Source organism: Onychomys torridus, chromosome 6, assembly GCF_903995425.1.
Source record: "Onychomys torridus chromosome 6, mOncTor1.1, whole genome shotgun sequence".
Taxonomy (NCBI): Eukaryota; Metazoa; Chordata; class Mammalia; order Rodentia; family Cricetidae; genus Onychomys; species Onychomys torridus.
Window position 1 is genome coordinate 66,808,206 of NC_050448.1, and position 25,794 is coordinate 66,833,999.

A 25,794-nucleotide genomic window follows, 5' to 3' on the forward strand; every position below is an offset into this window, starting at 1 on the left:
AGAAAGAGAGCCCAAAGAGGCGCCTTCTCTCTCTGTCTGGAGCCGGTCAGGGCCACCACGCTCTTCCTCCTTGGGGACCCGGTCGTCCTCCTCGCCCGGCCCGCAGCCCAGGCCGTAGGTGCGTGGGAGCCTGTGTGGTCCGCGCCCAGGTTCGCACGCGGCCAGGCGGCCGAGCTTCGAGCCTTCGCCCCGCGCGCCTGTTTCCCTGCGCGCAGGGAAGGCCGCGCCCCGGACGCGGAGAGCGAGGGACACGGAGCGGGGGGCGCTGGCGACAGTCGTCCCTGAGCGCGACTCCAGGCCACTCTCCCCCGCGCACGTCCCGTCTGCAGAAAGGGGGCCTCGGGGCGAGGTCAGCGTGCACTCGGGGGGCCCCCGCCGCCGCCGAGGGAGGGGTGCGTCCGTCCTGTGCGTCCCCCCCCCCCCCGTGAGGCGGGCGCCCGGGCACTGCGGCGTCCCTGCGAGTGTGGGCAGGGCTGCCGGGGGCTTCCGTGGGCTCGGCCTCGCCCACCTCTGGAGGAAAAGCAGGGGAAGCCCCGGCGCCCGGCGGCCGCTGGCGGTGGAGCGCAGAGGACACGGCGCCGCAAGTCCCCGCGCCCGTCCAGCCTCGGGCCGAGGGTCCCACCCTGCCCGGCGCGCGCCTCTGCCTCCAGCGCCCAGCCCCGGGGAATGCGGCGGCCCCCGGCTCCTGGCGCCACTCGGTGTCTCGGCTGGGTCTCCTCGCTCGTCTCTTCCGCGGCCCCGACGCTCCCGGGCGCCCTGATGGCGGCCAAGTGGTTCAAGGAGTTCCCGCTGACCCTGAAGACCGCGTCGGAGCGCGCCAGGCCCGGGGGCGCCGGCGGCAAGCCGCGCAAGACCTCGGAGACCGGCGGCTCGGCGGCCACCCCCGGCAAGGGCCGGAAGAACTCGGCGGCCGAGCTGGGGGGCAGCAGGGCCGGCAACGGACCCCCCAAAGACAGCCGACTGTCCCGGGACAGCCTGCAGGGTCTGATCCAGGCCGCGGCCGGCAAGGGTCGGAAGAACTCCCGGGTCACCGCCCCCGCCCCCGCTGCCACCACTGAGGAGGAGCCCCACCGGGGCGCGGTGGCCAAGAGCGCGGGCTGCAGCACCTACATCAGCAGGCTCATCAAGGTGGACACGCAGGAGAAGAACGGCAAGGGTGGCTACCCGGGTGGCGGCAGCACCAGCAGCTCCAGCAGCTCCTCTTCCTCTGCGTCCTCTTCACCTTCCTCCCTGGGCCCCGAGCTGGACAAGGCCAAGATAATGAAACAAGACACGGTGAGAATACATGTTCCCAACCTACCTGTCTCAGTGCGGGAGGTGGGGCACACGGGAGCCTGATGAACCCCAAGTTAAAGATGTTTTCTAAGGTCCCCCCCCCCGAGTCCATTCTGACTCCCAAGTGACCATTTAAAAATCATTAGACTAACTCTCTTGGAAAGATTCTCACCCAGGCTTCAAAACCTTCGCTGCAAAGTTTGATGTGTTTGGTTTTTGTTCGTGGTTTAGAAAAGCAGTTGATGGGAAGGGAAAGAAATTGGCCCTTTCATGGGTGTGGTGTACCCTGGTTCTTGTTTTCAAGTTTGTCGTCAAGGGGTCTACCAAAGCCAGACTTCTGTATGGCTTACACCTCTTGAGCATACAGAGCAACAAGAGCCTGTAAACTGAAGTGTGAATTGCCCATTTCCCCGGCCTCTCAGAGTTCCAGCATCGCCCAGATGACAAGCCTTCCATTCATTCTGTGGATATTCATTCTGTGCTGTAGAGTAAGAGCCATGGGCGCTAAGGGAGTGGGAGGGGGCAATCCATAACAAGGAAATGCCCTTAAGGAAATTGCAGATCAGGAGAGAAGGTGTTTCCTGCATCTTAGTCACCAGAGGGCTTCTGGGTGCTGTCCAGTGTGGGAAAGGTAAGGAAGGGGAGGAGTGGACCTGGGAGCCTACTCTCCATCCTTACAGGGCAGAGCTGGGCTTTCTGTCTTGTGAGAAATGGGGAGAAAGAAGAGCTCCCACCCAGACTTTTGGCTTCAGCCCAAGCAAACCGTTCCTGGTGAGGGGCTTGAATTTCCTCTTGGCTCTCAACAAGCTGCCTACCTAGGCTGCCAGGAACTTGTGGCATGTGTGAGGTGGCATATATTGGGTGCCTGTTCATTGCTCCATTCAATAGTTCACAGCAATGTTTTTGTGTGCCTGTCTGGTGCCAGGCACTGAGCAGAGCCACTGGAAGATGGATGTGGACGCGTCCCATATATAACTGGGGGTGTACCTCACTGTTGGTTGAGACCCTCACAGCAGTTTAGAGCCAAGGACTGAGTGTCACATCCTGTCTTCCCTGCTGTATCCGAGTTACAGCATGTGGAGCAGGTGTCAAGATCGGGGTTGGAGTAAGTGGCAGTCACAGTCCCCTGTCGTGGGTGTCACTTTTGGGTGGCTGAAATTTCTTAGGCTCTTTCTTCTCCAAGGCGGCAGATTCTTCTGGTCTGATCCATTCTCCTCACCTCTCCTTTAAATGTCTTGAGTTCTTTCCTCGTGCTCCTGTGGGACCTCATGAGCTTTCTAGAGGATGTTCTGCCAGAGACTGTGGAGCGTGGCTCTGGCCTCCTCCTGAGAAGGGCTCTCACCCCTCTTAGTGTCACTCAGCCGCTAAGACAGAACTGCTGTGCGCACAGAGCTTCTCCACGCGCCCTGTGGGTTGGCAATGATAGGTGATCTTGGACACAAATACCTTAAAATTGTTTGGCTTGTAGCTGCTGAATCATTCTCCCTGTGAATTATGGAATCCAAAACTGCTGCAGTACTGTTCAGTGCTAACCTGTGAAGCCTGTCTCTTTGGAGCTCATAAAAATTCCTTGAGGATTGCTGGGTGGTGGTGGCGCACACCATTAATCCCACACTCGGGAGGCAGAGGCAGGCGGATCTCTGTGAGTTTGAGGCCCCCCTGGTCTACAGAGCAAGATCCAGGGCAGGAACCAAAACTATACAGAGAACCCCTTCTGGGGGGAAAAAAATTCCTTGAGGCCAGGATTCATTTTGACCCAACTCAGTGCTGTGAGGTGACTGATTCACTGGGACTATATCACTTAGCTGACAGCGGACTCTGAGCTGTCAGGATGTGGCAGAACAATTCTTTTTGTGCACTGAAGCTACAGATACCCTGCATTTCCCGCTGCCCACCCTGCCACCTCTAACCCACAAGCACGAGTTTAGGTGAACTGTCACAAATCAGGTACAAAAAAAGTTTGTCTGACAGAGATACATGATCAAATACAAGAGCTCCCAGAACCAACGAGAGATTTCTGACTCCTTGTTCCTGTAGGAGATTTTGGTAATGCTGTTGGGATTTTAGCAACAGCAGCTAAGAATCCTTAGCAGCTGTCCTTTCTCATTGGACAGGTTATCATTTTAGAAGACTATGCTGACCCGTATGATGCCCAACGGACGAAAGGTCAAAGGGACGCAGAGAGAGCTGGAGAAAATGACGGTTACATGGAGCCCTACGACGCCCAGCAGATGATAACAGGTTTGTGGCCGGTTCTGCGTGGTGAGGACAGAAAATCACTCTCCTTTTGAGTGTTAGGAATTGTAATCAGGGGTGGGCGTAGTGACATACGCCTTTAATCCCAGCACTTAAGAGGCAGAGGCCAGAGGGTTTCTGTGAGTTCAAGGCCAGCCTGGTCTACATAGTCAATACCAGCACAGTCCGGGTTATATAGAGACCTTGTCTCAAAAACAAACAAATAAACAAACAAACAAATAACAAAAAAAAAAAACCCAGGAAGATAGAGATAGATAGATAGATAGATACATACATACATACATACATACATACATAAGTAGATAAATGATATATACAAACATACATACATACATACATACATACATACGTACATAGATGACATATACATACATACATATACCCATTGATAGATATTTGAGGAAGAGAGCACTTTAAGCAGATCCTGTTGACTGGAAGAAACAGAAATTAGATCCAAATCTTAAAGGGAAACGTTCTGAATGTCTTTCTGAGTGTCCTTCAGAGTTCTAAGAATTTGAAGAGTTTTGTTTTTAAGCTTTTCTAATTTTTGCAAGATGGCGTTGGAGAGTCTGCTCAGTATGTAGCCTTCACCTTCTAAAAACTTTTATTGCGTTCCATTCGGGTGCGCTTGTGCACTAACCTGGGGGAGACAGTTATCTGGTCTGTTGTCATGTCAGGCTTGGTGCTGGTTGGCGCCTTTACCCACTGAGCTGTCTCACTGGCTTCATGCCTTTAGTTTTTAAGATTGCTAATATACATATCTTGAGCACATTCAAAAGCATTGGCATCCATAATGGGAATCCTAAGTCAGTACAAATATATACTCAAGTGGTTTGTAAACATTTGCAGATGTAATTTTTTTTTTTTTTTTTTGTATTGTGGTAGAAGATTTATTTACCGTAAGTTCTTCAACATTGAAACAAAACAGTTAATTACTAGGGAATAATTAGCTAACAGTCACTGTCAGCCGTTCCAAGTCTGTGGGCTGAACAAACCTTCTCATGAGTCTTGGGGTCAAACTACTCAGTTCTCGTAAGTTGGTGTAAGCAGTCCTCAGGCAAAACATCAAACTAGTTCAGATTTACTTGGGAATTTTAAAGTAAACACCCGTAATGAAATCTGTGGCTCCTGAGTGCTGGCTGAGTATCCTGTTCACACTCGGAAGACTTTACTGTGTGGAGGAGACACACTATCCAGCTCCAGCTGGGTGAGCCCGTCCCTGCAGAGGCGAGCCGAGAGGTAACTGTCACACCCTGGAAAGCCAAGACAGGCAAGAACGAGCGAGCGACAGGAAAGCTCGCCTCTGTTTCCTGCTTCCCTGCTCACAGAGATAAGGTACCACTCTGGGGAGGGTGTGCCCTGGCCAGGCTGTGACCCTGCAGGTCACTGGACTGCGGCCCCTAATGAAATCTGTGAATGAAAGGAAGTGAAAACGAAATTAGTCACTTTTACAAAATATCAGCGGTTTAAAAGGAATAAGGGAAAGGATTGACTTTTACATATAACCAAGGAAAAGTGTTTTATTTCCTTTTTATTCTTTTCCTTTTTATTTTTAGAATTTGATACGTAAGTACAATGGGTTGTGGTCACACCCACTCTTCCCCTCCAAATCCTCCCGTGTCCCCACCCCACCCCCTCTCAAATACATGCATCTTCTTCTATAGCGTATATAATAGATGACGTATATGCATCACTATGTGAATATAATATACATAAAGCCTACAGCATCTGTCAGTGTTTGCCACATGCACATGGGTGTCGGGCTGCCCCAGGGGTATGGGCATCCCGGTGCTTGTCCCTAATGGAACTGTCTCTCCTTTTCCTTTTTCTTTTTGGTTTTTTGAGACAGGGTTTCTCTGTGTAGCTTTGCGCCTTTCCTGGAACTCACTCTGTAGCCCAGGCTGGCCTTGAACTCACAGAGATCCACCTGCCTCTGCCTCCCGAGTGCTGGGATTACAGGCGTGCGCCACCACCGCCCCTCCTTCTTTTAACAGCCGTGGATTTCCTATAGCCTCTCAACTTGTGGGGTTGGGGATGATTGTAAGCCCTTCCCGACCCACGCTGATATGTTTGCTAGTGTGGTCTTGAGCCAGCAGCCAAGCTGCTGAGAGTTCATGACTGTAGCACCTCTGCCAGGTCCAGAAGACATTGTTACAGCCCTCCTCCTGGTCCTCCGGCTCTTACAGTCTGTTCCCGCCTCCTCCCACAATGTTCCCTGAGCCTCGGCTGTGGCAGTTGTGCTACAGATGCCCCTTTGGGGGTGGGTATCCACAGTCACTTTTCTCTGTATTTTGACCAGTTGTGGTTCTTTGTGGTAACCTCCACTGGCTGCAAAATGTAGCTTCATAGGAGCAGTGGTGGTGACACACACACACCTTTAATCCCAGCTCCCAAAGGGCAGAAGCAGGTGGATTTCTGAGTTCAAGACCAGCCTGGACTACAGAGCAAGTTCCAGGACAGCCACAGCTACACAGAGAAACCCTGTGTCGAAAACACTAACCTACCCCCTCCCCCAAAAAAATAGAAAAGGAAAGCAGCTTCTGTGAAGGGGTGAGAAGCACACCAGTCAGGAGAGCCCAGGAGTGCAGGCTGTATCTCTAATTGCTCCCCTTCTAGTCCCCTTGCTGGGGATTGAACCCAGAACTTTGAGCATAGTAAACCCACGTTTTGCAACTGAATTGCATCCTCAGTTCCACTTTCTTTATTTAATCACCACAAAAGCTCTCTAAAGAGGCTAGCCATTCCCCTGTTGTTACTAGGTGAAAGCACACTTAGAGGACATCAGGCTTGTCCCACTCACAAGACTTTATTTATTTGGTGGGAGGGTCAGGCGCCTGCCACAGTTCATGTGTGGAAATCAGAGGGCAACTGGTAGGAATCAGTCCTCGCCTTCTACCATGTGGGCTCTGGGAATTGAACCCTGGTCAACTGAGAGCATGCACCTTTACCTGCCAAGCCATCGAGACACACACATACTTTTATTTTTTTAAAGAGACAAGGCCTACTCACTATAGTTTTTAAACTTTTTTGTTTGTTTATTTTTCAAGACAGAGTTTCTCTGTGTGGTCCTGGCTGTCTCGGAACTTGCTTTATAAATCAGGCTGGCCTGGAACTCAGAGATCCCGCCTGCTTCTGCTGGTATTGAGGCATTGGCCACCACAGTCAGCAAGGTCTGTTCCCTAAGTAAGCCAGGCTGGCTTTCTGCATCAGCCTCCCAAATGCTGGGATTACAGGCATGAGGCGCTCTGGATGCTGTTTTGGTTCTCACTGGGTTTTGTTGATTTGTTTGTTCTGAGAAAGGGTCTTGCTCTGTAGTGATGCTGTCCCTGAGCTCATGGCTGTCTGCCTTCCTCAGCCCCCCGAGATTACAGTCTCTCACCTGGCTTCACAAGACTTTTTCAGAATAGATGAAGAATTTGAGTTGAGATCTGCCACTCCAAAATGAGTGCTCTCTTGCCAGTGCCGTGTCCCTGGGAGACATTTAAAATAATACCTGCAAAGGCATTGCAGACTTGACCCAAAGCTAGGCCATCGCTCTGCTCAAAGTCACGTGATATACCAAAGACAAAATTGAGCCTGAGCTAGTAGCATGTACTCCAAGGCTTGGGAGCCTGAGACAGGACATTGAATTCAGGGCCAGCCTTGGCTACACACTGAGTCCTTATTCCCCTACCCACCTAACAAAGAAGTTTAAAATGTCTGATATGAGATAAATATAATAAGCTGTGCATGATGGCTCCATTATTACATTTGGAGTTCTGGTCCAGACAGTAAGACCCTGTTTCAAAAGGAAGAGAAACAAAGTTTAAAATTACCTTATTTATGAAATTAGTAATTTAAGAATGCAATGTTTTTCTGGTAACAAAACAATCTTTGGGTTAGTTTAACTTAATGTTTCTTCTTTTAAAATACATACCACATACACTGTGCATGCATCACAAAGACGGGTGTTCACCATGTAGCTCTGGCCGTTCTGGAACTCATTATGCAGACCAGTCTGGCCCTCCAACTCACAGAGATCCTCCTGTCTCTCTCTGCCTTCTGGTACTGGGATTGAAAGCGTGTGCCACCACTGCCTGACTCCCCCCTGAAAACTTTTAACTTGCAGAACTTAAGAATTTACAAATAAATTCTCCTTGGGATTTAGGATTGTTAATTAAAAAAAAACAAACAAACAAAAAACAAAACACAGGGCTGGGTACAGGAAGCGTGATTAACATAAACCTGCCATTTTTCTGCTAAATGCCAGGAGCGGTTTCCCTGAGCAGCTGATACACGTGTTCTGTGTAATTCAGCAGAGGAGCCACAAAACTGGGCGGGCCTTCAGGAGCTCCCTAGGCAGCTGTCTCTTAGCACAGGAGGCATTTGGATGCTGCTCGGCCAGAGCTTTGAGGAGCCAAACTTGCCAAATAACCTCACCAAACGCTCTGACACCAGTGTAAAGGCAGGGAGTGCTAAACAGGTCCAGAAGGGTAAAGTAGGTTGTCCAAACCGCTCAGCTGAAAGGGGAGTTCCCAGGGCGGCTGGCAGCTTGTGGCTCTGACTGCTGAACTCCTGTCAAGGACGGTTTTTAAGCTTTTGTTTTTATTTTTTAATTTTTTTATTATTTACTTATTTAGTTTTGTTTTTTTTGAGACAGGGTTTCTCCATATCGTTTTGGTGCCTGTCCCGGATCTCACTCTGTAGACCAGGCTGGCCTCCAACTCACAGAGATCCACCTGGTTCTGCCTCCCAAGTGCTGGGATTAAAGACATGCGCCACCACCGCCCGGCCAAAGACTGTTTTTAAATTTTTGTTTTGCTTCTAAGTGTTTTTATTGGCTTGTATAAATAGTCAAGTCTGAAGGACAACCCCAGCATGCTAACAACTACTGTAGAGAAAAGTCCACATGAATGCTTGTTTGTCCCTTAGTGCTGGAGATTGAGCCCAGGGCTTCACCTGCCCAGAAGTGTTCTGCCCTTAGCTGCACCCCAGCTGAGTCTTTAATCTGTCTCTCCCAGGTAAATTCCAGGGTGTCTGAATTAGATCTGCCTTTGTTGACGTGTCCCTGAGTTAACTGGTAGGAAATGCTAACTTCAGATTAGAAACTTGAGCACTGGAAGAAGACCCTGGTAAGACAGTTGTACAACAGCCCCGTTCCTGACTCCAAAAGGAAACAGCATCGTGAGGCTTCGTGTGTAGTGATTTTGGAAACCTGAAAAGGATTAGGGGGAAAGATATGTTATTTAGAATTATAGTTAAAATTTTATATGTGTGGCTGGCAAGATGGCTCAGTGGTTTAGAGCACTCACTTGCTTCCCTCGAGGACCTGGGTTTCATTCCCAGCACCCACATGGCACTCACAACTGTCTATAACTCATTCCAGAGGATCTGAGCCCTCTTCTGGCTTCCCCAGGCACTGCACACTCATGGTGCACAGACACATGTGCAGGCAAAACATTCATACACATAAAATAAAAGTAAATAAATCTAAATTTTTTTAATGAAAATATTACAGGAACTCTTTTTCATAAAGATACATACAAAGTAAGGTGTGGATGGTAGAGAAGCATGGGCTGCCCACTCAGTGGCCTGCAGGGTAGAGACCTAACACCCATCAGGATGCTCCAAGGCTTCAGTGAGATTCTGGGCATGACACGCCTGTGATGTCCATGGCGAGCAAACATAGCTTACTGTTGAGAGAGAACCCTATGTTTAAAGAGAATCCTAGATAATACAGGGTGATAAAGCAGTTAAACTTGTTGCCAGGTGTAGTAGTCCACTCCTGTAATCCCAGTCTCTGGGAAGCTGAGGCAGGAGGATCACTGCAAGTTAGAAATCAGCCTGGGCCCACAGAGTGAGACCCTGCAAAATCAAAGCTGTTAATAGTTAATTAAGAAAGACACTTGCCTTCTGCTTTGTGTCTGATGTGAATGACTTAATTTTGTGCGCTGAGAACTACAGGCTGGAAAGGGGAATTTTCCAGTCCCGGTTAGGCTTCGTACATATCAGTAGCAGTTTTCACTGTGTGGGGCAGCCCTGGGTCTCAGAGAGGCTGCAAATGAGTGTTTATCTGCGGCCCAACCACAGCACCCTGTTGTCTGCCACAGTAAATGGCCTCTATCGGCAGCCAGGGCGTAGCTTCCTCTTGCCATTTCCTCCTTCTCAGGCTCATTTCCTCTTGGAGCCAGCCCTGCACGTCAGGGGCTATTCTCCCTGCAGGAAGGGTCGGCTTACAGCCCTGTGATTGTTTCTGTTTCTATGGTGCCTCAGGTTGGGGACCGCCAGGTGTTGGAATGGACTGGAAGGTTAATGCCCTGGAAGGGGGAGGTGGCTAGGCTCTTTTCCGACTAATTAAATATTGTTTCAAAAGATGTTTTACCAACATCTCCATTCCTGGGCTAGACAAGAAAGGAACGTTTTCAGCTGTGTGCTTTCCAGTTGGCTACTAGTCCATTTCAAATGGAGGGGACAGGAAAACGCCACTACATGCTGCACACAGATGGAATAACCCAAGATGCCAATCACGGGATCTCATTGGAATGCAAGTCTATTGAAAGTTCCTTGTGAGCAAAACTTTGACTCTAAGGATGGACTGAGGACCTCACCTAAGGATGGACTCAGGACCTCTACCTAAGGATGGACTGAGGACCTCTACCTAAGGATGGATGAGGACCTCACCTAAGGATGGACTCAGGACCTCTACCTAAGGATGGACTCAGGACCTCACCTAAGGATGGATGAGGACCTCTACCTAAGGATGGACTCAGGACCTCTACCTAAGGATAGACTGAGGACCTCCACCTAAGGATGGATGAGGACCTCACCTAAGGATGGACTCAGGACCTCCACCTAAGGATGGATGAGGACCTCACCTAAGGATGGACTCAGGACCTCTACCTAAGGATGGACTCAGGACCTCCACCTAAGGATGGATGAGGACCTCCACCTAAGGATGGATGAGGACCTCCACCTAAGGATGGACTGAGGACCTCACCTAAGGATGGACTCAGGACCTCACCTAAGGATGGACTCAGGACCTCTACCTAAGGATGGACTCAGGACCTCCACCTAAGGATGGACTCAGGACCTCCACCTAAGGATAGACTGAGGACCTCACCTAAGGATGGACTCAGGACCTCCACCTAAGGATGGACTGAGGACCTCTACCTAAGGATGGACTCAGGACCTCCACCTAAGGATGGACTCAGGACCTCCACCTAAGGATAGACTGAGGACCTCCACCTAAGGATGGACTCAGGACCTCTACCTAAGGATGGACTCAGGACCTCACCTAAGGATGGACTTAGGACCTCACCTAAGGATGGACTCAGGACCTCACCTAAGGATGAACTCAGTCTTCCTCCTTGGGTTCATACAGCTCACTTGGGGCAGAGTTAAATCCAGGATCTCTTTTTTTCTTTATTTTTATTCTATGTGCATGAGTGCATGTATGTATGTATGTGCACCATGTGTGTACCTGAAAGGAGTCCAGAAGAAGGTGTCAGGAACTGGAGTTACAAATGATTGTGAGCCACCATATGGGCACTGGGAACTGACCCTAGGTCTTCTGTGAGAGTAACAAGTGTTCTTACCCACTGAGATGTCTCTCCAGATCTGAAGTCATGATCTTGGGAAACACTGTCTGAACTGAGCATAAATAAGTTCTGATTAGAAACCTAAAAATTCTAAATCTATCCCCCGGGTTCCTTTGTGTGCTCTGCTTCCTTTTGCCTAGTTCTTGAGAAAAGATCTTTTATTTTTTGAAATGCCAGCCTTATCTCAACTGAGCCAAGAACAGAGTATGTTTTTGTTTCTTGTTTTTCATAGCTACATCTAGAACCTAGAATAGGCAAGGAAGAAAACGCCATGGGGTTGAGAGTCAAGAGACTAAGACACAGCTCTGGCCTCAGACAGCGGCCCCTGACCTGATGGGAGGTGAGCCGGGTCGGCCCTGCCAGCTGTGTTCACAGCATCATCTTGTGATGTGTCCTTCTGTTTGGTGATGAGGCCAGGCGAGATTAGCCCCAGGGAGTCAGAGGGAGCAGGTGAGAGATGTCCTCAAGTTTAACTGCTCATAAGAATCCCCAGTAGTGTGTACCATCTGGCTTGCAGGCTTCATCCACCAGTGAAGTCAGGTCCTGTGAAGGTGAGGACCAGCTAAATAAATGTGGATTACAGTTTGCCCAGGTAATTCCAGTGAGCGTAGACTTGCATGGGATTAGAGGCACAGGGGTGGTTGCTGACAGGGTCCTGAATTCCATAGATCCAAAACCTCACCCTAGAAATAAAGTCATCACACATACCACATACATACATACATACATACATACATACATACATACATACATACATACACACACACACACATACACACACACACATGCACACAAGCACACACATGAGCACACTATATGTACACACACACACACACACACACACACACACACACACACATCCCTCACTAGTCTAGAACTCTGTGTGGCCTGGGACATGGAGATTGCCTACCTCTGCCTCCTGAGTGCGAGACTGAAGGCGTGCACCACCATGCCTGGCTAAAGTTTGCCCTTTTTAGGTGTGCCCTTCTTTGACTAGTGTTCTCCATCTGTTGTCCTTTCTTCACACTAGAGCTCTCACTGGGTCAGTGGCTGTCCAGGGAACACCGTTTGTCCATTTGTTCTCCTCTGTGGGAAGTCCTGCAGGCTCACAGGTCCTTTTGCTATTGCCTCGCCATCCTTCCCACCCCTCCTTGCTCCGTCAGCCACCCTTACTCAGAACCCCTTGTCTAGAGTCTGCCTGGGGCTCTCTGTCCTTCCAAATGGCTGTCCTCTTCTCCAGAAGTTGCTTTTATTCTCACAGTAGTAACAGCTATCCACGGCACAAACCTCCTTGACACACTCTTGCAGATCCACATTGGCCTGTGCCTGGACATCCCATCCCATCATGGCACAGTGTGTGTCCTGCCAACATAAGTGAGGTGCGGTGGTCCCTGACCGGCCATCTCTACCCAGTTGGAAACATGTATGTCGAAAACTACGCACACCGTAGTAAACACACAAGGCAAGGATAGGCCAGGACACCATGGCCGCTGGTGAGCTCTGAAAGACAGCAGAGACCAGCCGGGCAGGAGAGGCTTTTCCAAGAGGAGATGCCGCATTAGATGCCAGTGGACTAAAAGACCACAGATGCTAATAGACCTAAGTGTAATATGTAGGAATCTTCAGAGATTCCATTTGGTTAGGGCGACCTGGTAAGGCCCCTAGGCCCAGACTGGTCAATTGCCAGACACTACTGACCCTGTCCTACACTGGTTAGCTGTTTAACTGTTGATAGGCTGGTTTATATCGGGGTTTAACTGTACACTACTAGGCATCAGTTCAGGCCAGATTTTTTGTTTGTTTTGTTTTTTGTTTTTGTTTTTTGAGGCAGGATTTCTCTGTGTAGCTTTGCACCTTTCCTGGAACTCCCTCTGTAGCCCAGGTTGGCCTCGAACTCACAGAGATCTGCCTGGCTCTGCCTCCCAAGTGTTGTGATTAAAGGCGTGCGCCACCACCCAGCAGGCCAGATATTTATCACTTCATCCGATACACTGCTGTTAGAGTTACTGTAAAGTGACTCACAGGTATAATTGCCTGTTTTTAAGATTTTTAAATGGCCAGGCCTGGTGGCACAGACCTTTAATCCCAGCATTTGGGAGGCAGAGGCAGGCAGATCTCTGTGAGTTCAAGGTCAGCCTGGTCTACAGAGCGAGTTCTAGGACAGCCAGGGCTGTTACACAAAGAAATCCTGTCTGGGGGGAGGGGGATCTTTACATGGGTTTGCACTGTACACAGCACAATCCAAACTTCTTATTCTTGCTTTTGAAAGAAACCTCACTCCAGATGAGTTGTCAACAACTGTAATCTTAGCTCTTGGGAGGCTGAGGCAGGAAAGTCCTGGAATTCAAGACCATCTTTCTCTATGTCACAATCTCCAGGATGGCCTGGCCTACACCGCACCCTGTCTTAAAAAGCAGCAAAGACAGGGCTGGAGAGATGGCTCAGTGACTAAGAACACTTACCGCTTTGGCAGAGGGCCAGAGTTGGATTCCCAGAACCCAAGTTCATTGGCTCAGAACTGTCTGTAATTGGAGCTCCAGGGGATCTGGCACCATCCTCTGGTTTCTGCAGAAACACACACAGAATTAAAAATAAATAAATCTTGAAATTTTTTATTTAAAAAAAAAAAAAAAAGATAACAGAGCTGGAAGGATGACTCGGCGGATAAGAGCAGTTGACTGCTCTTCCAGAGGTCCTGAGTTCAATTCCCAGCACCCACAGGCGGCTCACAATTCAACGCCCTCTCTGGTGTGCAGGCTTACATGCAGAGGAGGCACTTGTATACATACATAAGTAAATCTTTTTTTAAAAGATGGCAACAAAACTAACAAACACCCCCACGTTTTGCATCCCTGGGCTTTTCCCTTCTGAAGCTGAGGTCTCCCAAATAGCCTCCTTTTCTCTGGACTTCTACCTGTGAAGCTTTCCTCTTGTCCCCGGGATGGCAGAGCACCCTTATGTTTCCCAGCTCCCTATCTTCGTTCAGGCAGCTTCCTCTGCTGGAAATGACCTTCTCCATCAGAGTCAGCTCTCATCTTCCATTTTTCTTGCCCTTGGCATCCATCCAAGTGTGTGTCAAGAGTAAGGCTTCCAGCGCCCAGCTTCCTGCTTTCCACCCTGGGCCCTGCCACGTACTGGTCTGGGTCATTTCCTCAAGCGCTTTGTGCTTCGATCCTCTTTAACATGGGGACACAGTCATGAGTATCTCACAGACTGGCTGTGGGTGCTATAGCCCTGAGAACAGCGCTCACTGCGGGGCAGATGCTATGGAGAGATTATTTTGTTTTCTGTCAGAACACCTTTTATTTGGATTTATCCTTCAGTAAGCTTTGTGAATGTGTCTGCCTCATCTTAAGAACCTGGATGGAAGCCAGGCATGGTGGAGCGTGCCTTTAATCCCAGCACTCAGGAGGCAGAGGCAGGTGGGTCTCTGAGTTCAAGGCCAGCCTGGTCTACAGAGTGAGTTTCAGGCCAGCCTGGTCTACAGAGTGAGTTTCAGGCCAGCCTGGTCTACAGAGTGAGTTTCAGGCCAGCCTGGTCTACAGAGTGAGTTTCAGGCCAGCCTGGTCTACAGAATGAGTTTCAGGCCAGCCTGGTCTACAGAATGAGTTTCAGGCCAGCCTGGTCTACAGAGTGAGTTTCAGGCCAGCCTGGTCTACAGAGTGAGTTTCAGGCCAGCCTGGTCTACAGAATGAGTTTCAGGCCAGCCTGGTCTACAGAATGAGTTTCAGGCCAGCCTGGTCTACAGAGTGAGTTTCAGGCCAGCCTGGGTTACACAGAGAACCCCTGTCTCAAAATAAACATAAGCCTGACTAGGGCCAATGGCTCTCCTGGTGTGTTGTGAGCAATGCTTTCAATACCATAAAAGTTTTCCTTCACATACTTAATTCCGGGCTTCCGGCAAGAAGTGTAGAGACTGAAGGTAAACTACTCAGAGCAAACACGAAGGCAGGAAGTGAAACTGCCCTGCAGAGGCTACTTCTCCACCACCCTGACAGGGAACCTGCAGGCGTACCCTCCTCTTAGGCTGGGCCCATCGGGTTGTGCCGAGGCATATTCTTCTTAAACCTGTCTTTAGAATTGACTCTGGGCAACTGCGCAGACTGTCTGGGGACAATGTGGTATTTCAGTTCATGTGCATTAGCCGGGAACGCTCTGGTGCCTTCCTCTGGCTTCTGCAGCGTGGCCAGAGAGTTGCCAGCCCAGCCCAGAACAGTTTTAGAGCATTCTACTGCCTTAGCCGAAGGTAACTGGGTTACCCACGGGCCTCATGACACCTGTCCATGCCCATTGAGGTGCTCTATGTGACCTGTATGCCTGATTTTCAGAAATCAGACGTCGTGGTTCCAAAGACCCCCTGGTGAAGGCTCTCCAGCTGCTCGACGGCCCATGTGAGCCAGGGGAGAGCATGAAGATGGAGGCCACAGCCAAGAGACGCAGTTCCAAGGACCTGTTGGGGAAACCACCACAACTCTATGACACCCCCTACGAGCCCTCGGAGGGTGGCCAACGGGTGGCAGAGGTGAAGGCCCGGCCAGCAGACAGCAGGCTGCCGGAGGAGGATGATCGACCTGCTGCCGAGTATGAGCAGCCCTGGGAATGGAAGAGGGAGCAGATCGCACGGGCCCTGTCAGGTGAGGGTGCAGCAGCTGCCACTCAGGGCCTTCTCATCCTGACTTTTCAGAGCTGACACACACAGTGATCCAGGCTCACATGTAGTGTGCCCCTCAGCACATGTGTATGTTGAATAACGGCCAAGTGCAGGTGGTGAACATATCCACCACCTAGCATGAGTTCACTCAGGTGGACACTCTGAAGAAGTCCTCAGAAATCCAGGGCAGAGTACTGGATACTAGAGGCTAAGGGAGGGGAGGAGGAGGGGAGCGGCTGGTCACCCATGCCCAGCTCCAGAGGAGCATCAGCTCTGATGACCCATTGCAGAGGGTACCAAGAGCGATGCACGTTTCATAATGACTTTAAAGGCTGCATCATTTTCTTTGTTTCCTGACTGCAAGTCTCTCTTTAAAAAAAAAAAATTATTTATTTATTATGTATACAGAAGAGGGTGCCAGATTTCATTACATATAGTTGTGAGCCACCATGTGGGTGCTGGGAATTGAACTCAAGACCTCTGGAAGAGCAGCCAGTGCTCTTAACCTCTGAGCCATCTCTCCAGCCCCAAGTCTGTTATTTTTATGACATCTGTTTGTTTGAGTCTTTGTTTGCTTGTATGTGGGAATGAGTGTAACATGGTAGACCAGAAGACAGCCTGAGGGAGTTGATCTCTCCTTCCGTCATGTAGGCTCCAGGAATTGAACCCAGGCTGTCATTACTCCCTGAGCCATCTTGGCATCCCACAAGTCAGTCAGTCAGTCGGTCAGTCTCTCTCTCTGTCTCTCTTTCTCTCTGTCTCTCTTTCTCTCTGTCTCTCTCTCTCTCTGTCTCTCTCTCTCTCTCTCCCCGATATTTATTTATTATGTATACAACATTCTGCCTCTATGTATACCTGCAGGCCAGAAGAGGGCGCCAGATCTCATTACAGATGGTTGTGAGCCATCATGTGGTTGCTGGGAATTGAACTCAGGACCTCTGGAAGAGCAGCCAGTGCTCTTAACCTCTGAGCCATCTCTCCAGCCCCACAAGTCTCTTTTTTTAACAGGGCATTTGAGGTAGAGAAGTAAGAATCTAGCTACGGATGAGGCACAGATTATACCTGTATTCCCAGGACTTGGAAGGAAGGAAAATCAGGAGTTCAAGGCTAGTCTGAGATCTCCAATACTCTGTGTGATCAGAACGAAACCAGGCTGAAACTGTGCCCTTAAAAATACTTGTTTTCTTCTCTTTCTGCATGTAGCTGTGGAGATGCCTTCAGGGACTGTTGGAAAAACCTCTTTGATCACTTTGCGTAGATTCCCCATCACCGAAGCTGTCAAACTGGGAACAGCTTCTCTAGTTCTTGGCCTCACTTCCTCTTCAAGGCTATGAGATAGCAGGTCTGGGTGAGATGGGTTAATGGCCACTGTGGCCAAAACCTAGAGGGAAAACTGGATGCTTTTGTTGTCCTTGAGTTTCTTTGTGCTTTAGTGAGAGTGTTTGAGGCATATGCCACAGTCCCCAGCTGCAGATTGATTCCTTTAGAAAGTTATTCCATAGTAAAACCTCGATTGAAGGGAGGGCCACGTCTTCAAATGTGGATCTTTTGTTGCAGGGACCAGGGAAGGCATCTCCTATGTAGTTAGCCCAGGCTGATCTCAAGCTCCTGGGCTCAGCCTCTCAGGTTGCTGGGATACCACCATGCTTTGCTTGCGTGAGGGTTTCTAAGTAATTTCAGGGAATGTTGATAAGCTGCCCCAAAGCAAAACAAGGAGAATGGCATGGGAGTGTGGGCTGGAGAGATGGCTCAGCGGTTAAGAGCACTGACTGCTCTTGCAGAGGACCTGGGTTCAGTTCCCAGACCCCACCTGGAGGCTCACAGCCATCTGTAACTGCTGCTCCCCATACATCATTTTTCCATTTGGCTTTCACAGAACTTGTTTTGCCTTTGAGTTAGAATTTCCAAGGTATCTTTTCCCCTTAACAGGAAATCAAAGTAGAAGTGGAACCGGGTGCTACTTGGTGGTGCATGCCTGTAATCCCAGCACTTCCTACACAGAAGCAGGAGCGTGGCAAGTTCTAGGCCACCCTGGGCTGTGTGAGAGCTCGCCTAAAAAAAAAAAAAAGCAAAGCCAATATGAAGCGCCTCTGCTCAGTCTCTCCTCTGCCCGTCCTAGGTGTCTCCAAAGCTCTATGGTGTCATGTCATGGTTTTGTTCCGTTTCTCAGTGGTTTATTATTTCATAGCGAAAGTTGCCACTGATTCTATAAAAAGAGATAGACTTGGGGGCTGAGAGATGGCTCAGCGGTTAAGAGCACTGGCTGCTCTTCCAGAGGTCCTGAGTTCAATTCCCAGCAACCACATGGTGGCTCACAACCATCTGTAATGAGATCTGGTGCCCTCTTCTGGTGTACAGACATACATGCAGGCAGAACACTGTATACATAATAAATAAATCTTTAAAGAGAGAGAGAGAGACTCGCTACATTTCACTAATTGTATGTTGAAGTCCTTTGAAAAACAGTTATTCTCTGAGAATTTTCATACCCTTTCTATCATACCCTTTGCTGTCCTCCAATTCCTCTCTGATCTTACCCCTTTGGCACCCACACAGCTTCTCTCTGAAAAGCAAAGGGGGAAGCCACTAAGAACCGTGGAGCTCTGTTTGTGTGGGCTAACTGCTCTGTTTGTGTGGTGTCTGTTCTGGAGTGTGGTTGAAGAAAACTGATTTCCCTAGAAGCTATTGTTTGTGAATAACTTCTTGGCTAGGGGTGGGGCTCTGTGCCCACGTCCCCTCCTCCTGGCTGGGATTCTGTCTGGCCTGGGCTTGTGCAGGTTTGTGTGAGCAGTCACAGCCTCTGAGTTCATGTGTGTCTGCAAAACGCTGTTTCGTTGAAATCATCTACCACATGTGGCTGATGGTATTTCTGCCTCTCTTCTTCACAGGCCCCTGAACCTTGAGGATAGGGTGAGAAACAGATGTCCCGTTCAGGACAGAGTGCTCTAGAGTCACACTTGAAATGTATGTTTAATCTTTAGGAAAAAAAAAAAAAAAAAAACAGCTTTTTTAAAGCATTTTTAGAATAAAAGTCCATGCTGAACGTGAGTCTCCTCTTTGTGTTCCAAAACTGTTTTAAACTGATGAGTCACCTCAAGGAAAGTGGTCCCATGGGGACAGTAGCACTGTAGTCAGATGTCCATGACAGCAGGGGCATGCCTGACTGAGGACACTGCTGCACAGTAGCGCTTACTTTTAAGGAAGGAATGTTTCTTTCCTGGGCTAAAGCAGGCATGAGGTTTTCCCTTTTGAGGTCACATGGCTAGCCTCTGTGGTCTCGGGTACTGAGTGACTTCTTCCTTCCAGTCCAGTTTGAGGGATCTGATCGACCTCCCAGCAAAGAGGAGACAGGCAGAGCAGCACACCACTGGCAGAAGACCTTGAAGCCAACCCTGTCAGACCACAGTGACAGGGAGAAGGTGGACCCGGGCCTGGCCCTGGAAAAGCAGCCGTGAGTCTCCCTCAGTGACTCTGTCACAGCCTTGTGTGGGGCCCCCTGGCCCATTTGGGGTGATCCCTTTCATGTATGAATTCTTGCCTAGTGGAACTTCTCAGCACAGTGCATTTGTTCAGGATAGAGGGCTTAAGCCTCCTTCATACAGAGGGAAGCTTGCTTTATTTTTGAATGATTGTTTTATTTTTATGTTATGAGCATTTTGCCTGTGTGTGTGTGTGTGTGTGTGTGTGTGTGTGTGTGTGAACCATGTACATCCCGATACCTGAAGAGGCTAGAAAAGAGCATTGAATACCCCGGGAACTGGAGTTGTGAATGGTTATGAGCCACCGTGTGAATGTTAGGAACTGAACCCAGGTCCTCTGCAAGAGCATCAAGTGCTCTTAACCACTGAGCCATCCCTCCAGACCTAGAGGGAAAGGTTTCAAACGTCACACCCTCCTTGGCTTGGCTGTGTATGAAAGGTTTTGTGATAGGACCACTGGAATCGGCATCATGCCTGTTCCACATGTGAAACAGGGTCCGCCGAGGCTGTTGAGCATCTTCTGGAGCTCCGTACCAACCGTGCCTCAGTGGGGTGGTTTTAAGTGATGCTTGCAGTGGGCTGTGAGCTCAGTCTGGGTTTGCACTGTGACACTGTTTCTTCTCTGCCTCTGTTCAGTTGGTATCATGGCACCATTACCCGAGCTGAGGCCGAGAGCCGACTCCAGCCCTGCAGAGAAGCTGGTTACCTGGTCCGGAACAGTGAGTCAGGCAACAGCAGGTACTCCATTGCACTGAAGTAAGTATCCTCACCCTCGAACGTCCTTGTCCAGAGTCTTCCCTCCCTGGGGGGAGATGGGCAGTCCAAACAGGTATAATTTGAAGGTGGTTGCAGGGTGCGTATCACCAGAAAACAAGGCATTTACTTGGACAGCAGATGGTGAGGGACTGTGATCAGAGCTGACCCTGGGTAAAAGCCCTGGCATCTGTTACAGTCATGACGCTCTCGTTTTCATCCTTGAACGTTAGTCGGTTTCTACCTTACGTCATCAGATCTAAGGCCTCTTAGAAGAGAAATAATTCCTGATTTAAAAAAAGGAAAAAAAAAAAGTGAAGCCGGGCAGTGGTGGCGCACGCCTTTAATCCCAGCACTCGGGAGGCAGAGGCAGGCGGAGCTCTGTGAGTTCAAGGCCAGCCTGGTCTACAGAGTGAGTTCCAGGACAGCCAGGGATACACGGAGAAACCCTGTCTTAAAAAACAAGAAAACAAAAACAATTTTTTTTAAAAAGTGCCAAGGCTGGAGAAATTACTCAGTAGTTAAGAGCACTGGCTGCTCTTCCAGAGGGCCCGGGTTCAATTCCTAGCACCCACATGGCATCTCACAACTGCCTGTAACTCTAGTTCCCAGGAATCCAATGCCCTCTCTGGCCTCTGTAGGTACCAGGCATTCACATGGTACACAGACATGTATGTAGACAAAACACTCATAACATATAAAATAAATAATAATAATTTTTAAAAAAGAGTAGTGTCTGAGGTTGGGGTACAGTACAGTGGTAGAGTACTTGTCCAGCACACACAAGCCCTAAGTTTGTCCATAAATAAGTCAATAAAAATTAAAAAGACAGTGCAATTCAATCTCTTCTGTGTTTTTTTTTATTTTAAAAATTTTATGTTGCCGGGCGGTGGTGGTGCACGCCTTTAATCCCAGCACTCAGGAGGCAGAGGCAGGCGGATCTCTGCGAGTTCGAGGCCAGCCTGGTCTACAGAGTGAGTTCCAGGAAAGGTGCAAAGCTGCACAGAGAAACCCTGTCTTGGAGGAAAAAAAAACATGTTATTGAGTATTTGCCTTCATGTATGTCTGTGTAACATGTGCATGCCTGGCACCCATGGAGGCCAGAGAGGGCATCAGATTCCCTGGAACTGGAGTTACAGATAGTTGTGAGCCTCTGTGTGGATGCTGGGAACTGATCTCAGGTCCTCTGCAAGAGCAGTAAATGCTACTAACCCCTGAGCCATATCTCGCACACGCACATGAGCATACACACACACACACACACACACACACACACACACACACACACACATCCCAATTCTTTCTTTTTGAGACAGGGTTTCTCTATGTAGCCTTGACTGTCCTGGAACTTGACTTGTAGACCAGGCAGGCCTCAAACTCACTGAGATCCACCTGCCTCTGCCTCCCGAGTGCTGGGATTAAATGGTATGTGCCACCATGCCTGGCACTTCTTTTTTCTTTTGAGACGGGTCTCACTGTGTAGGTTCACTAGAACTTAGTGATCTCCTGTCTCTGCATCCCTAGTAAGAGAATGACAGGCATGTGCCAACACTCCCAGAATCAGTTGGTTTTCTTTTATTCCCTAGTATGAGGGACCTTAATGGATATTGAATCCCTGGTTGTCAAAATGCCAGCTGCATTTGATACCAGTCTCTTCTGGTGCAGAAGAAGATGCGGAGTTGCCTGTTGCTCCACGTCTAATTAGACACAGAAAACTCACTTTGGCCTGGTGGGCTTCCCAGAATGTGTCTCATGGAAATTCTCTTTGCTGGGTGAATTCGGTGGCACTGTATTGGAGGATCATTGTCAAGAGCTCCAGCAGCACTTCCTTCCTGAGGAAGCTGAGCCCCTGCAGCTGAAACAATCAGGCTGGAAGGCAAGGGGGGGGGGGGGGAGCATGAGCGCAATATGGCTCAGAAAATGGGACAGGCCACGTAGACAATACCAGGAACAGCCACTGGGCTCCCGAAAGCGGTGTTTGGGGATGAAATCTTGGAGCCTTCGGTACCAGCTGTCATTATGTGCAGGACTGGTCTTTCCTCGTGAGGGCAGGGGCCAAATGGGCAGTTATTGTTGTTATTATTGTTAATGTGTTCCTTTGGGGAAAATAAGGGAGAAGAAACCTTTAGCAGTGGAGAGGGTTCAGTATGAACTGCAGAGTGGCGGTGGCAGGCGCGGGCCCATTCACTGTCTTAGTGTTTGGGCCGTAGGAGGGATTTATCTGACTCTCCCCTCCAGTCCCGACCACTGGTGTGGAATGACAGTAAACAAGTTGAGGTACCAGGCATTTAGGCTTAGAAACTTCCAGACACTCCATCAGCTTGCCGAATGCCTTTCTGTGTATGTGGAGCAGTTGCCGGACAGGAAGAGGGCCCGTCCACCTATTGTGAGTCTGGCTGGGACGGTTTCCAGTGGGGATGGACACTCTGCTCGCTCATTCATGTCTTCTTGTTTTTCTCCCCCAGGACTAGTCAAGGGTGTGTCCACATCATAGTGGCTCAGACAAAAGACAACAGATACACACTGGATCAGACCAGTGCTGTGTTTGACAGCATCCCTGAAGTGGTACACTATTATTCCAGCGCAAAGTTGCCCTTCAAAGGGGCAGAGCACATGACCCTACTCCACCCAGTGCACAAGCTTCACTAAACTTTAGGCAGCCAGAGCCCAGGCACCTTCGAGGGCGTTGGCACCCACCCAGCATCACAGGACTCTCTGCTGCTGCAGACCGGGATTCAGCGCCTAGAAGTCAAGCCGTCTTTGGTCCTAAATCCAGGACTTGTGGTCTGACCTGTTCTTTCTCTTCCTGCCAAGTAACTACACTCTAAGAAAGTATCGCTTGCCTGTTGTCTTCACCCTCAGAGCAGGAGGTCTGTCTGGGGTAGATCTAGAGTTCAGGAGCACTGACTTGCCCCTCAGAATTGTTCTCTGGAGTGCCTGGCCCCTGAACATCAGAAAACCCCTCGGCCTTTGCTAGTGGCCACGTGGACTGGAAGATCCTGCAGTGACCCCCTCGTGGGGAGGTGGATGGACAGTGGGAAACGGAACAATGGACAGGAAAGCTGTCTTCCTCCATGTCCTGATGCAGCTGTGGCCTTCACACACATTCACAACTTAAGGACTGTGCAGAGGATTATTCGGCTGGTCGGCCTTCCTAAGAAAAGTATTTGCTTTCTTGCTGTCTCTGGACATCCGCTTCTAGCAAATCAGTAATACAAGCAAAAATTGGATGGAAGATCCCAGATTAAAGTGTTATCAATATAATAGAGTAATGACATCTTTTGTGAAATTCTGGTTATTATTAAGTGTACTCCAAAGATTTGGTTTCTGGTTTAAAAAAACAAAACAAAACAAAACTCTACAGAGCTCAACAACCATTTTGTTATTGGATGATTACATAATTCAGACATCTTTTGTTTTCTCTTCGTGGATTTTAGTTGCACAGAATCATCTTTAAGTTTTCTTTCTAAAATTAGATTTGCTCTGTATTTTTAGTAAATTTTTTACAAGAAAATTTGGATCCAGTTATATGGACCAAGTCACTGCTGGGAAGATTTCCCGGTATGTGCAGAACAAACCAATTTGTGCCTACAGAAACATTTTGAAAGGACTGAAGTCCTCTCTGCTGCTCTCTAAGACACTCCATCATTGTATTTTTATCCTTGTGATTTCTCTATTATGGAAAATCCCACCAGAGTGGTATGCCATGAGCCAGCACTGTGGGGAAGGGGCCAGACCAGAACTGGATGAATGTTTCTTGCTCAGGTTTGTAAACTGGGTGTCAAGACTGGTCCCAAGGTGATGCACTGACCACCCTCGGTGGAAAGTGAACCTTCGCAGCTTCTTGCACAAGAAGTATTAACCTGGTCAGGCTTCTTAGGAAAACACCCGTCACTCGGCTGTTGTGACCAAAACCTAGGAAGATTTTGCCCATTTCAGTGGAGATGCTAGCCAAAGGGTTGTGCGATTCTCTTTTTGTTTTAAAAAGTGGAAGGCACTTTCTCAATGGGGCACCGTGATCTTCACAAAGGCTGTTCTCACAGTACTGACGTTTGCTTGTAGTGCAGGGTGTTCGTTTTAAATGTTCAGTAGCTGGAGTTCCAATTCCATTCAGCAGATGTTTATTATCACTTATTATCTTGTATGTGTGTATTGTTCGCTGTGTTAAACCTATTTTTAGCTCACCATTCTAGCCACAGAGGCTTATTTTTTGCTCAGCTTTCCTTACTCTTCAAAGGAAAGCGAGCTGTTGTCTTTAATGAATGGTAGGAGCATTATAAAGTGTGGCTGTGAGTGGAAGGATCTGGGTCCACACCCAGCGACTCTGATGAATGCGGGCCTGACTGTCAGTGTCTCCTGGGCTCGGCCGCATGCCCAGGTGTACTCCCTCCCTTGACATGTTTGGAAGCGGAGGAGACAGGTTTATTATATATAGTCCAGTCTTCACAGTAGGGGGAGGGGAGCTGTCCAAAGCAAAAATATCGTCGGTTAGTGGAAGGCCAGCGAGGGAGTGGGTTAAAGCTGCTATTTTCTTCTTAGGCTGTGACACAAGCTGACAGAAGCCAGGGAGCTCACAGCTGAGCTTGTCCTCTGAGCTCCACACACTTGGGCCTCCTTCCTTTTCTCCTGATAAAGTATCTCCCTGTCATTCCTGTGAGTTGATTGTGTCTCCCAGAAATTTTTTTCTAGAAAGATTGTCTTTTGGTAAACCCTCAGGATGCCTTGAAGTAAACATCTGTAGAGCTGTTCGCTTTTTCCCCTTTAAAAGAACATACTTGTAAAAAGCTGCTCTGTTCCTTAAAGAGGACTCCCTGAGAACAGAGGGCCCCATGTAATCCAGCTAGCTACCCAGGAGCAGGAGACAAGAGTTCAAAACCAGCCTGGGCAACAGAGTGAGAGGGTCTCCAGAAAGAAAACAGAAAGGCAAATGGCATTTCTATTTCCTGTGACACCGCAGTGGTTTCTGTCAGGCTATATTTTAACCACCGGGTCTGCATATTTGTGTAGGAATTGGTGCAGGCCAGGAGGATGCTGAAGAGGCAGAGGTGGGTGGCTCTTGGCTTTGAGGTTATTCCTGAGTTACACATCAGGGCTGGAGAAATGGCTCAGAGCTTGAAAGCATTTGCTGCCTTTTGCAGAGGACCCTTGTTCAGTTCCAGGCACACAGATCCAGGGGATCTGGCGCCCTCTTCTGGCCTCTGAGGGCACCAGGCATGCACACGGTGCACATACATATATGCAAGCAAAACACTTAACACACATAAACTCTTTTTTAAAAACTTGAAAAATCGGAATAGAACAATGGGAGAACACACTTTAGTGTGTGTTCACAGAGGCATGTGATGATAAATGCACAAGTGTCCTATCAGGTTAGTCAGAGGCACCTGTAAGCACAGCCTTTACTCTTGGCCATTTAAAGTCTGTAGTGGACTTCGGTGGCTGGCCTCTGCCACAGGCAGGGGAGCTGGGCCGAGAGCCTGTAGGGAAAGCGGGCTGTTCTCAAGACAGGTCCTACCCTAATAGCCCTGGCTTGTTGTTTGGATTATTCACCAGTGTTAACCACTAGCCTTTGCTGTTGGATAGATCTGAACGTTTAATTCAGAGGAAGAACTGTGAGACGTTCTGTAGTGGCTTGTTAAATGAGTCTGTCCCTTCTGCTAAATGGTCTTTCAGTCACAAGCGAAGGCTTTATTTTCCCTTGCCACTGTCAAGAAGAAGCCAGTGCGTTCTGGATTTCACGCCTCCTGGACGTGCTTTTGATACTTAGGACCTCACTGACCCCTTCCTTGAGCCCACATCCACT

The 25,794-nt window shown here is 49.0% G+C and overlaps 1 protein-coding gene across 1 annotated transcript; it reads left to right on the forward strand.

The window, feature by feature from the left end:
* The first annotated feature begins 321 nt into the window (after positions 1 to 321).
* She (Src homology 2 domain containing E) lies at positions 322 to 25,126 on the forward strand. Its single transcript, XM_036190385.1, has 6 exons — positions 322 to 1,275; positions 3,390 to 3,516; positions 15,437 to 15,742; positions 19,066 to 19,210; positions 19,875 to 19,994; positions 22,457 to 25,126. Exons 1-6 carry the CDS (start codon positions 667 to 669, stop codon positions 22,638 to 22,640), a joined length of 1,491 nt encoding a protein of 496 aa, XP_036046278.1. The 5' UTR covers positions 322 to 666; the 3' UTR covers positions 22,641 to 25,126.
* The last annotated feature ends 668 nt before the right edge of the window (positions 25,127 to 25,794 follow it).